The 13,987-nt window shown below is 38.9% G+C and overlaps 1 protein-coding gene across 4 annotated transcripts in view; it reads right to left on the bottom strand.

Moving 5' to 3' along the window:
* sh3pxd2b (SH3 and PX domains 2B) overlaps positions 1-13,987 on the bottom strand; it is a 33,388-nt gene that overhangs the window by 17,942 nt on the left and 1,459 nt on the right. For all 4 annotated transcript variants that reach the window (XM_026183154.2, XM_026183153.2, XM_026183155.2 and 1 more), the window contains exons 2-3: positions 12,287-12,367; positions 5,026-5,101 (exon numbers count right to left, since the gene is read on the bottom strand). In XM_026183154.2, coding sequence (XP_026038939.1) covers positions 5,026-5,101; positions 12,287-12,367 — 157 coding nt within the window. The remainder of the gene's footprint in view (positions 1-5,025; positions 5,102-12,286; positions 12,368-13,987) is intronic.

Raw genomic sequence — 13,987 nt, 5'->3', positions numbered from 1 at the left:
CACACCCTACCAAACTATCCCTGCTCTCACTACAACCTACAAGCTGACTCAGGTGGTAGACAAAACAAATGGGAAACCCCCCCAGGATATTGTATAAATAACACAATAAAAGGAAGCTCAAAAGTAAGACAGTGAAGCTTACTATAATATAAAAAAAAACAAAAAAAAACAACCTGCGGATGATGTCAGTTAAAAGGAAAATTGATTTGTGTGGATATTAATTTAACCATCAGGGAATAATAAGTAAAGGGGGGTTCGTCTGATTGTTGGGGTTTTCTCTGTATGATTGTAGGCTCTTTACTTTAACTTTACCTTACAATTTAAAGCGTCTTTAGGCGACTGTTGTTGTGATTTGGTATGATTACCAGATGTGTCCTTGGGCAAGACACTTCACCTGTTGCCTACTGGTGGTGGTCAGAGGGCCCGGTGGCGCCAGTGTCCGGCAGCCTCGCCTCTGTCAGTGAATTTGAATTTCATTGAAAATTGGTTGTCCAACAGTTTCTTGTTCATAACAGGCTTGAGTCTTGGTGGTTCCTCAGTTGTTCTGAAACATCCCAACCAATTTCCTCTCATCAGAGACAGCCTGGGTCTCCTTCCCAACCCTGGCAAAGTGGTAATACTGTATATCCAAATACCTTGTATTTATGTATAATTGTTTGAATGATTTGACTGATGATCTTGGAATCCGCAGTTGTTTAGAACTTTCCAATTTCTTCTTAGATCTTCACAGAGTTCCTTGGACTTTCCCCATTGTAGTGAGCATTGGTCAATCCAATGAGTGCTGCCAAACAAATCCTTTTTATGTTGGCATAGACAAGCTACAAGCTATAGTCAGTCAAGATCACTAACAATTAGTTGATCTAGTCAAGTTAAAAGACATTGTAGAATAGTACCACTTTTTAAAAAGATTTAAGTGAATGTATGTATATATTTGAGCATATACGTTTCTTTCTGACCCTGTGTGGATTAGAGAAAGTCCAAAATAAACACAAGCTTGTCCACCCAATTTTTGTTGTAAAATCATTCCACTCTGAAGAAAGAACAGTTCAGAGAATTCATTAAAAATCCTAAATTTGTCACGACATTCATGCCCATGAGGACAGTATGGAAGCTGTACATAATTAATAGATAGCCACAGCATAGTAACTTTGGCAATTTTTTTGCTGTAATGCCAACGGTCAGTTGTAAGTTTTAGTCTACATTAAAAATGGTGTGTTCATCTCTCTCGGTGAATCCCACAGGTTCAGTGTTTGGGCAGAGTTTAAAAATGTGTACAATAAGCAATGCATCCATAATGTTTGTTTACCAAGGCTGTTAACTATTATGCTACTACTGTTTCCCATACTGCAGATAAATGCATTGCAACAATAAATAAAGACATGAAATCTAGTTTCAACGAGCGTGGTCTGATTAACAGTAGACTTTAATATTTTACCACACTGCAAAGGACAACAAGATCATACTACATAAGGGAGACTGTTACAAGTGAGATTAACTAGAAGAAGAATTAGAGAAGACATTCTGAATCTCTATGGCATTGGCAAGCTCTTGCCAGAGCAGTCGAGGGGACGCTGTCGGGACAGCACTGAAAAACTAAAGAGATTTGAAAGTCAACCCTCAGACACACTTCTCCTTCTCTATTTCTGTCTCTTTCTTCTTCTCCTCCCCTCATCACTCCTCAAGAAGAAAGTGTTCTTGAAGGTTTTCCAAAGCTCTCTGGGGTCAGGAGAGAAGCACTGACTCAACACTGCCTACTTTGTATGCACGGCAGCTCATGGATGCAGCCGATGAAAAGGGCTTATTTGGGCAGGGTGGAATGCTGCTACCCTGGAGCCATGGCTGAGGCACGGTGGACATTTTGGCAAATCTCAGAGTCAGTAGTGACCAAAAGTATCAAACAGCTTTTGTTTCCTGGGAAAACTGAGCAAACTAGATGGAGAAAAAAGGCAGGCTAAGATGGCCATACATAGAGAGGTTATTGTTACCTCACCCAAAGAAAGCTGTTCTCAGAATCCCTCACATCTTAATGACTACATTCACCAACCCAATTAGCCTTTTTGGGGAGATTTTGAGCTGCTTATACTTTCACAAAACACAAAAGGACTTGGGATCTTGTGACAAAACTGTGTACTCGAGACCGTATTCGGATTTTACTTGACACGTGCATATACCGGTATTCAGTCGGGACTTAGTAAAAATAGGGTCGGTCTTGAGGAAAAAATAAATTAAGTAAGCAGCAAAAAGGCATATATTTTTAATTTTTAAAAAATAAATACTATTCTCTACCTATGCACACCAACGGCGTGAAAGAAAATGTTCTAAATCCACGTGTTTTCATACTACATGGAAATTTTCTGGACTTTGCTTGGACATGGCTTATATCACTTTAGTTGCTAAGAAAACTGAGGATATTTCTGTGACTTATTTTTGTTTTGTAATTAAATCGGGCTTGTACAAAATGACTTGGCCACTAAGGTTTTAAATAACACAACGTCTAGGCGTGTACGGAGTATAAGAAGAAATACTGATTTGCGCCTATGTTGTAATTACTACACAGGTGCACATTCCTCCACAGGTTTTCACTATTTTCACTATTTTTCAACCTGACTCTGAATGGTGGGATTAACACATCAAATGTATCATTTTATCTTTATGTCATTTATTAATCAATCTACAAAACCAAGATGGCACCATCTATCTAAAGATAAAGAGTTGACTTCGTAAATGAAAAATACATAAAGTTATGTATTTATTGGACTTCTAACATATTCCTTCCAAAGGCCAAAATCTGACCTCAGAGTAAAAATGCTGTCAATGCTTGTCAAAGAGAAGAAAGCACAAGTTCTACAGTGTGTACTCTTACTGACAAACCACTTTGCTGATGCAGAGATACCAAGGAGTAAAAACAACTTGGGGCCTTGAACAAACCAAACCAGAAAGGGAAAACCACTTCCGTACCTTGTGAGATTGGCCCCCGTCTTTTTTCCAGACTTTTGCTTTGTAAGTGAATGTTTTAGGGTTTATTTCCCCTTGGCTGTCAATGAATACTGTGCAGTTCAGAAGACTGTTTGCTTGGGATCCCTCTCAGACAGAGGTCCGATCTGATGCTAGTAATGGGCCTTCATTTGAATCTCCATGTATTCAGCCACTCAGGATAAAAACCTTCATATAGCATGCAAACAGCTTCACAGCAGCATTCCTAGAGGACGTCCCATGCAAATGTCCATGAGTCCAATCAGACCTTTACTTGTGGTGCCTTAGCAGCACCAAAGAAGCAGCACTTTAGTGCCATCCTCAGCGGCACTAAATTTATTCAGGCAATAAAAACAGGAAGCACACGCTCAGAGTTCAATGTAGATGTTTAATGCATCAGTATGCAGTGCTTAGATGTAAAAAGGATGGTATGAAAAGCAATCTTTAAAAAAAAAAAAAATCTCCCTCTCCTTCCTTTCCTACTTAGATTTCATCAAACGGGGTGAATGCGTGTGTGTTTTTGTATGAGCATTCTCTCAATGAGTTCCAGACTTGCATGGGCATTTAAAGAAAAAAAAAACAAAACCCTAACCCCCACACATCCCAAGCCTGGTGGGGGAGATGTGGGTGGGGTTGACATTAAGGATTTTCTTCCTTTCATAAAGGATTACTTTCAGCAGGATCTCAAAAGTTGGTCAAGTACACCCAAAGCCCCCTTTTCAAAACAAACTTTGTTGCCATTTGTATTTGAGAAAAAAAAATAGTGAAAACTAAAAAGAAGATATTTTAGCCAGTTCTCTCAATGATGATTCAGCCAGGAGAATGATGGAGCTGAGTTGGGATTATCATAATGAATATGGAGTATAACATTCAGATTTCTGTTAAAAATACATGCAACACTGGCAAATAGTCTGTTTCTCTAAAAGGCTCCAGCACTGATTCACATAGATGGTATAATGTGTCTTTAGGCCATTTGCTGAGATAATGTGGTTTAGTCCAATGCTTAAAAAGTACATGCATTAAAATATTCTTGCTTAGTGGCGGAAACAATATGCTTATGCCCAACACCTTTGCTTCAGGTTGTTCTAGTTGGTTTCTAAGCGCACGTGTAAAAGATTAACTCGGCTTTCCTCCAGTTCATTTAAAGGTCATCATCAGTAAGTCATTGCTGCCCAGTGTGTTTGGTTGAAGGATCAAAGGGAGCACACATAATACAAGGACGTGACACTGCAGCAAGGACACGACACAGGAGTTCAAAAACCTTTCCGTATTATAAGCACATGAGCTGTGGTTAAATCGCTCTGTGTGAATCAGCCCTTAAAAATCTAAACTTTGTTGATTTAATTCTGGCCGATTTTTCCCTCAATCACTTTATGGACATCTCATTCTGTGCCTTTGCACTTTACCTCTGTGTTGCATGCTGAATCTCTGTCAGTATGTCAAGACAGCGATCCTTAAATGTGATTTTGATTTTATGGAGAAAGTGACAGGGAAGCAAATCTGGTTGAGTAGGGCCGGTAGGAACTGACACAGGTTTGCGTGACCAGACTCGTCAGGACATAAATGGAAAACTAATGGACTAAGGACGCCTCGGGACATTGAAGTAGAGCTCGACACCTTCAGCTTTACACAAAGGGACAAATTCACGCTGCACAACCAGTGAATGTCAAACAAAATGATGAGCATGACCCTGGTTTCCTGATACACTGTGGTTTGGGAAACGTGGGCCTTTCAACTGAAAACTGCTGAATGAAAGTAAATTTTTGCTGTCTGCACACATTTGAGGTCCATGACGAAGTCACAGAGCACCCAAAATAAGTGGTCATGATGGGATTTTCAGGAAGGACTCTAAAAATAGCACTAGAAGTGGATCACAAGGCCTTCAGAAGACAGCCTTGAAGGGAAGATTAGACAAATTTAAATCAGGTAAGTTTAATTGGGATGGCCTGTAAAAATGGTGTATTCTCCATTTATTCCTAATAATGCCCAGTTATGTGCCATTTCTTTTTTTTCTGTGATTGGTCGTTGAGGGACTGTGTGTTCAACTCTTACCTGGCAGGAATGGAATGATCCGGCGCTTAGGGTCTTTCTGGCCTCCCTCCACTGGGAATTTGTCCAGCAATTCCATCTGAAACGCGATGATTAATCAAAGTTATTAGCATGTAAGGTTTTTACATTCTCACACACGCAGGATACATACACAGGACAGCTGAGGGTGGTTAAGAGAAACTGATGATTTTTTTTTTAACAAATCAGCAGTTCCAACAAGGAATTTGGCCAATAAATGCAGATCTGCCAATAATTATAAATGTACTGAGCAGATGGTATGGTTTTCCCCCCTCTACTTCACATGTTGCTGTAGCTGTAGCTAAGGAGCACCACCGCTGACATAGTGGAACATTTCCTTTGCCATGATTTTTAAAAGGCTAGAAAGCAGTGGCAGCGAAGAAGTTCAACAGTCTTATATTTACCTTACTGAAACTCAGCCTATTCTTATAGCTTTTTTTTCTCCTTAAGTTAAAACCTGAAATCACAAGAAGGTCAATCCAAAAACTGGTTCATAAAATACAAGCTTAATTACAAATCAAAATACTGTGCTACAGCAATTTAACTAATTTACTCAATAAAGCTAAATCTGTATTTTATATGATGAAAACGAATAAAAGGAACCGAAAAATGATCCCTTTCATCTACAAAAGCAGGAATAGTAAGAGAACATGAGTCAAGCAAGTTACTGGAGTTCCGTACTTTCTTGAAATGCATCACAAGACAAATAGTCAGATGCTTAGTCGGTGAATCAGTACCACCTTGAGTAGGATTGTATAAACAAAAAGATGGCCTGACATAGACAAAAGAGACAGAGTGAGGGAAGGAGACAGAGAAACAGAGAGGAGCCAGTACCCCACACACTGTAATTGTTCCCATGTGTCTGACTGCGAGTGCAGACACACCCCAGTCCTTGTGTCTACTCTAAGACTTGTATCTGCTCTGTAATCAGAGGCAGTCAAACAAGAAAAGGCATATGGAGCGAGTCAAGTCATCTCTTCAACATACCATTTACATCATGCACTCAACATCAAATATCCATCCTCGACAGGGGTGAGGATGACAGGCTAAGGCAGAGGAGAGGAAAGCTGCATATGGTTTTAACTTTCTAAAATGTGGTTTTTTCAGTTATGTGCTATGGAGTTTATCTCAGTCATGTGTTAGTATTGTATAGATAAACATATGCAAGTCCAAAATTCTACATTAGGCACTTTATTTCTGTGCCTGTTCCACTGCACTCGGAATACAATGAATATATTCATTTATTTACTTAAAAGTTCATTTCAAAATCTAAAATACCCCCAACCAAATCTATGTGCTTCTTCACCTGATAAAAGGTGTTTAGAAAATATTATGATTCTCCACAATTTAAGGAAAAATCCTGCAAACATTCTGTAAAGAAACTCTTTAATGGAAACACTGAATACAGTTTGACTCTCTTGGTCTACACTTTGACTCCAAACAACATATCTTACGTTCATTTTGGTACAGATTAGAAATATTTCCAAGGTCAGACCAATACTCTTCAATGACATACTTGAACATCCTATCCATAACCCCGCACCATTTTCTCCTGTTTGCTGATTATTGCCACTCACTGCATACGTGCCTAACTGATGTATTTAACGGATTTCAGTTAAATGCAGCCAGCAAGACAGATAACGCATTACTCCAGTCCTAGCAGAATTACACTGCCGTCCCATTCACAACACAGACGCATTTAAGTTTTCATTGATTACTTGTAAATCATTAGATGAAATGGCCCCACTTTGTAGCTCCAAAGTCTTAATGCCTTATTCTGCACCCGAACCCCTCAGATCAGACAATCATGCCAATATATCTTGCAAGATCCAGACCACTGTGTAACAGGCTTCCTCTTAAGCTATTAAATCAGACTCCCTGTTAATAATAATAATAATAATATTAATAGTAAACTAACACACCAGTAACGGCTGCAAGCATCACAAGTGCTCTGAGGTCTCAGTTGAACAGAACTCTACATTGTCTACATGCTACATTCCCAGGCTATTATGATCCTGCAATCTTTTAAACACTGTTATTTCATCCAGCATTTGCTTGCAGATTTACAGTCACATAATGTTTCAAGGGACTGTAATTTGTCTTGTCTATGTCCCTTTAAACCACATCACCAGTATTTAATCAAAAACCAAATAAAGACCTAAGAAGCTCCAGACTGTTGAGCATGAAAAAGGTCCATGAACAATTGTTGCTCTCTTTGCCTGTCTCAATAGTCCTGACATTCTCTGACTCAGTTCACTGCATAATTAAGCCTGAAACCATTTTTTAACCCTTTGTGGGGAAACTGTTCTCATGGCAACATACTGTTACCATTCACATTTGTGGAGTTCTTTAACCTGTTGGTGTTTTTTTAAGTATTTAAGTTAACCACGGTATTATGCGATAGTAATTAGCTCTAACACTGACTAATTAATACTAAGTAATTAGACGAAAGCATATTAACACAGTAACTTGGCAAATGAAGAATGAAGAATCCCAACGGATAAACACTTGTTCTCTAATGCAGAAAAAGATGCTTGGGGTAATGACTATGCGGTAACTATGTGTGATGGCTTAGTTTACCCAGCAGACCTGCTCTGGCTACTGTTAGCACTCTCAGCCATAAGCAATATAAAGGATTGTAACTTCTGCTTCCTATCACTTGTGACTGACTCAATGAACATGCAGCTTCACATTCAGATCCTCGTCTTGCTTGTCAAAAACATCAAGATGGCAATGGGCAAAATAGAAGGTATGTGCAGTATCAATGCAATGTTCACCATGATGTGTCTCATTTAAAAAAAAAATTATAACAAATTTCAGATAATGCCTTATAAACATTCATAATTTACAGCAATACCAATTTTCAGAGGATCTGTTGGTTTCTGATCCCTCAGTTTCTCGAATGCATAAAGTGAAAACATGCACGACATGGGAAAAATAAATGGTTTCAATTGTGCTCGTCATCTCTTCAGCAGTTAACAATAGGCCATTTTTCAAAAATGAGTAATCCTGAACAAAGATAGTGATTTCGCAGACAACAACGTGGACAAGAAGCCAGGGGGTGAAAGTTCAGAGTAGAGCTCCCATTTCAAAGCTTCACTTTCTGGAGATCTGTGCCATGCTGCTAAAGAAACCTCTCCCATTCTCAAGAATGATGAATCTGCACAAGAACATAATGAAGCTAACAAATATGATAACATTTGGTATAGCTTTGTTAGCATTCATTTAGCTGAATCCCGGAAGATTATATAGACTATATACATGAAAACTGTCTATTTTCATCTACCCAAGATAATCCTGATACACTCAGTTCAGCATTTTTATGAAACTTTTCTTCTTTCGTTTTAGCCATCTCATTCTCTCAGGTCATCAGTTTACTTCTTTCAAATGAACTGTTGAGGACATTAAAAATATCGCCATAGTTACAGTACACAGAAATGATCACATTGTTGCTGCTTTGTGAAATGAATGCAAGAGGCAACTTCATATTACAAAGTCAAATAATCTGCCCCCCCCCCCAACCCCCGTTTCAAGAAGCTGAGTTTATTACTGCAGATGGAAAATATGTGACAGCTGTGCAACTCTGAATAAGCAAATAATGTTTTCTTTTTCTTCCCCCCTTAAGCTTTAAAGTAGAAATATATCCACTATCCAAGGCGAGCGGGAATGCAGGAAGCCTGTAGAGCTCGATGGACACGTGTGCAGAATGGAAACTGTTCTTTGTGACATGGAAGCAAACTGAAAAGCTGCTAGGATGAATGCACTGAAAAAAAAAAGAAAGAGAGAAACTAGAAGCCACCATGGGATGGGCTCACACCAGGCCCAGTGCCCCCACCCCCTCTGATCATGAGCTCAGCTGCAGATGTGTCATGTTTCAAGATTGTGTCTTGTATGGCTGTGACACTATCATGTTGACAAAAACGTATCCACAGACAGACAAAAAAGCCCCTAAACTGTATTGTGTATCCAGGATGATATTTTCCACAAAGACACACACAGACACAATAACTGACAAAGATCAAGACAGTACACTCTAAGTGATGTTTTGCTTAATGTTTTGTTTAATGCTAAAACATAATAACTGTTATTATCTGTACATTTTCAAATGTAATGTTTTACAAAAAGCGGAGAAACAAGCGTAAAGCACATTGTTATTTATGATTAAGATGCGTTATAAGTTCTTTACTTGCATTCCCGAACACAAACATTAAGTTTCGTGGTTGAATGTTAAGCTTCTTATAATTGGACTGAATTTAGGTCAATTCATGATTTTAAAGAGAATAAACAGAATTTTTAGTTTTAAACATGTTTTTGACGTTTCTGGCCTTCCTCTCACTTCTGGAACAACTGCCAACTACTAACTTTTGGAACAACTTTACCCTCTTGTTTTTCTGAGGAAAAAAAATCTCAAAAACAGCACAAGTGCCTTTCTCTCCTGTCGGAGGCACACCTCTGTCTGTTCAGTGAGTAGCTGTTTGCACATGCTCAGTGTTTGTTACCCAGACAGAGGATGTTTACTGTATGTGAAAAAAAAAAAAAGGCTTTCTGTGGCTTCTAATTTTCTCTGAGTAACAATTTTCAATGTAAATATAGCTTAAGTCACAGCCCAGCTGATGTTTTTAAACTGTGAGTATGATGAATCTGTCTGATGAGAACACGGTTAAAAATCTATTAAAAAAAGCTGTTAATTAAACAGAAAAATTCTCCATTTCTAGATGGTGCAAAAAAAAAAAGTAGCAGAAATATCCTCAGTGACAAGAACATCTGGCTCTTGCTCAGCTATTCTCTTCCTTAGAGAAATGAGCTATTGATCTGTCAGATCAAAGATAGAATGCCAGGAACAAGAAATACTTGCTATTTTGTTACTGCTGCATGGTTAATCCTAAGATTTGTTCTTTATTTTCAATATGTAAATAACAGCCTTGCTATTGTTGATTTTGCGCATGCATCAAAAGACTTACATTTATAATAGAGAAAACTGCTTTTATATCTTGTTTCAGCCCTTAGTGAAGCAAAATCAACAAAGTCTGTGCCAGCCACACAAAAAGCACATGCTGCTGTGTTTGCAGAAAGAGAATCAGCTGCTTAGGGCAGTTATGTTGACAGGATGTGGTGACTAGCACTTCCTGCATAACACTAAGGCTGTGGAATGACCAGAGATGTATTAATATCTGCATTACAAGACAAGCCAAAGCCACATAATGAAAGACATTATGAAGGAACCTGTTAGACAGATTACAGAAAAATGATAACATAATATAAAAATATATCAGACACATGGGGGATGTATCAGTGTGCTAGTGATCGGAATAAGCCAGCTGATTAGCCACAACTGGTCACTGGATATATTCAATTTCAAGGAAATCTAATTAACATGTCCTGCAGCTTGACATGCACCTCTCCAGCTATGCAACATGACGCTGCAATGCAGACAACAGCTAGTGTGATTGCTTTAGTTGATACAAATACACCGACACCGTGTGATCATGGAAATCAATATAAAGCATACTAATACCCACAGAGACCTTTCTTCCTTAAAACACAATGCATGTTAATATGTGATGGGCTGGGACTGATTGGCTTCCTAATGTTGCTAATGCTGACACTTGCACAGCAGTGAGTAATCTGCTGGGGCAACCATCTGCTGTTTTCATAGCACTGCCACCATGTATAAACCCAGCTTGTTCCAAATCTGCTCTCTTTTTGTGTTATAGTAATTTCAGCTATTCGACTTCAACAAGGTTAGCTTAGTCAGCATTGTAACACTGAGAATTACACTAAGATACTCCACACAGCATCCCAATAATACCACCACCAACTAGTGTTTTGGGGGTGTAATTAAAGAGTAATGCAATTATAACAGATGGTAGAGAAATTGAAATATTCTGCAGCTCATTTTTCTTTTTTTCTTTTTATTTTATTTGTATAAAAAAAACTGTCAGCCCAATAAAATGGAGCATGACAGCAGGTCATGTAACCTGATGCAGCTGTGGACAAAATGTACAGTTTAAACTTGGTCAAAGAAAACTTGGAATAAATGCTGCATGGTGACTTTAAAAAGCTGGAATCACCCATTGCAGTTGCACTTGGTGACTCTTTATTTGCATATAAAACTTATAGTGACACTGATGATATTCAGAGTATTACAATTTTCTACTTGTCTCCAAGAAATGCCAAAACTTTAATGTGGCTTTTATATATTAGTACCAAACCATACAGAGATACAAAAGATGAGCCATTATCTGTTATGTATAACACATCTTATACGCTCTTATTCTAAAACACTGATCTGATACAGTCTGAGTTATAAATAAAGTGTTGCCTGTTGTGTGTAGTAGTTGACCAATTACACAACTGTAATGCAACTAACATATATACAGTCATTTATACAATACAGATGATGTTTAAAGAGCAGCCTTTCGACATTATCTGTAATATTATGCTCATATTTATCCATGCTTTTATACTGTGTCAACAACAGAAAGGTGGTATGGATTAAACAAAATTAATGGATAATGGTTCTATTAGCAGCTTTACTAGGGGTCAAGTCAAATGAATGAAATGAATACTTCACATCCATATGTTAAATGCTACACACGCAGCCTCAGAAAACTCAGTGAGGCACTATAGTTCTGTACTTCATTACCCATGCATTGACCATCTTAATCAATTAAAAGGAATTTAATCCAATTAGGGCCGACAGTACGCCTTTTCGAAATTGACTACATGCTCATTAAAAGTAATTGCCTTTCTGAATTTCCTGGAGTCCATGTTCTGGTGTCTGATGCAGCCAGGGCCGCCACCCCCCCACCACCACCACCACCTCCCTCAGATCCATTACCTTCAAAAAGACAAAAGGAAACTAGGATACTAATAAGACTCCCTCATTGTGCAGCGTGCACCATCACCATGACGTCTGAGAATGATTCAGACATTTCTGTGGTCATCAGTGCCACAGTCGCATTCATCACTGTCCTCTATTAACTTCACTGGAATTTTCCGACTCGTCTCGCACAATATAATTACCAGGGTTATAAGGGTGGAGCAGGGAGAGGCTGGCTACAAGTACTAGTCTTGTATGACTGAGACAGTGCTTCCATGCCTTTCCTGCCCTGTGCACTTGTCCGCTAGCACAAAACAAAAAAAAAAGTCCCCCAAAACGACAAAAGTGAAAGAACACATTTAAAACTATTAAAAGAAACTCAAAAATGACGACACACACGCACACAGTTAGTGGCTCACTCACCTGCAGGTCAAAGAACTTGCTGTAGCGTCTGTAAATGGCCTCTGTACTGCCATCGCTCCAGGACACTTTGATGATGTAAACCTGGCAAAGCAAAATAAAGGAAAATAACATTGAAACTAATGCACAGCTATTATTGTGAAAAACTAAAGCCCTTGGGGCATCACTCTTCAGTCACTACCATTATTTGGGAGTGTTATGAATCCTAGAGAGGGCTGCATATAGCAGACATCCCATTTCTCTGGCAGCATCACGCAGCTGTCACTGAGTGGTTTTCATTACTGTAACATATGCTTCCCCACATCCCACTGCCTCCAGCGACCCAAGAATTGCTCTCCGGTCCCTTAAATGCACCTCAAGGAGATAAAGAAAGAGGAGGCTTTCAGAGAAACCTTGCAAAAGGAAACACAGGTGCATCCTACACAGAAGTCTCCAGTCTTGTGTCGTGACATTTAAATGCCACACTTCCATCCATTATGAGCAAATTGCTCCACTTAAAACACCCTGAAACCACCAACTTCTCCTTTCCTCCATCACATCTACCACATGCCATAGCTGGGAGGAGCTAAGACAGACTTGAGTGCGGGAAGTCAGGAGTCATGCTAATGAAAAGCCCCCAATGTCATCATCCGTTCACATGAAAAGAACAAGGATATCAGATGATTTCACTTCCTAGTGCAGTTACATCACTTCCTGCTGTAGAAAACATAATTGTTTGTCATAATTGTATACATGCAGAAGAGTGAAATAATAATAATAATAATCATAAAAAACCCACAAAGTTTGTGCTACCTTTCTAACATGGGCAGCACTAGGTTAGATAAAAAGAGGTTGACTGTGTAGGTGCAGCTGCAACTTCAATCAGACATATATCTAAAACAGTAAATCATAATGCACTTTAAATAATGTCAAGAGTTTGGGGACAGCAGCAGATTTTGATTTGGTTCTTTAAAGAATGAAAGGGGAGACGCAGGGAGGTGATTGGAAACACCCTTGCGGCTTGCTGTGTTTGGCTAAATGCTGCTGGCCCCAATCCCAGACCCTTTCAGGCCTCATTCTCTTTTTTCAGTGGACTCGAATCCGATATTACGATGGACTGATCAACTACGGGAGCTATACAGACAAGCAGCAAGGCCATCTTCATTAAACAAAAGAAGATTCCCCAAAAAGACTAGTTCAGGTTCTGTCTGACCAACTACTAGAATTAAATTACTCATCAATGAGAAGAAAAACTAATCAGTGCAAAGATATCCTGTTGTGTCCTTGCTGCAGATAAAACTAATTAAGAAATATTTGTTATCCAAACTAATTTGCAACAACTCATAGGAAACAGGAGCTGATACAAAAAAACATAACTAACCCTCCTAATTAAAGTTCCAAGTTCAAAAAAAAAAACTTCAGCCATTAGATATTTGCAGATATCTCTTAAGAATTAGAGCTTTGTGTTAGAAATTCTATAGGATATACTGAACTCTGGTGAGCAGACAAGCCTTACGCAGCTTTTTGCTATTCAAGCTACATGTTCAGACCTGAGACTTTAAATTTCCCGGAACCTTGAGATCTGTGTAAGAGAGAAAAGGCATAAAATAACAGTACACCAGAGACTGAACGAACAGATGGAGAAGACACAGGACCACAAGAACTCTGCGCCCTTGACCACTAACACTCACAGCGGTACAAGGTCTGCTGGTCCTTCAGCCCCCG

Source organism: Astatotilapia calliptera, chromosome 10 (genome assembly GCF_964374335.1).
Source record: "Astatotilapia calliptera chromosome 10, fAstCal68.1, whole genome shotgun sequence".
Lineage (NCBI taxonomy): Eukaryota > Metazoa > Chordata > Actinopteri > Cichliformes > Cichlidae > Astatotilapia > Astatotilapia calliptera.
Note: the sequence above shows the minus strand (reverse complement) of the source record. Positions and strands in the feature narration are given on the sequence as shown.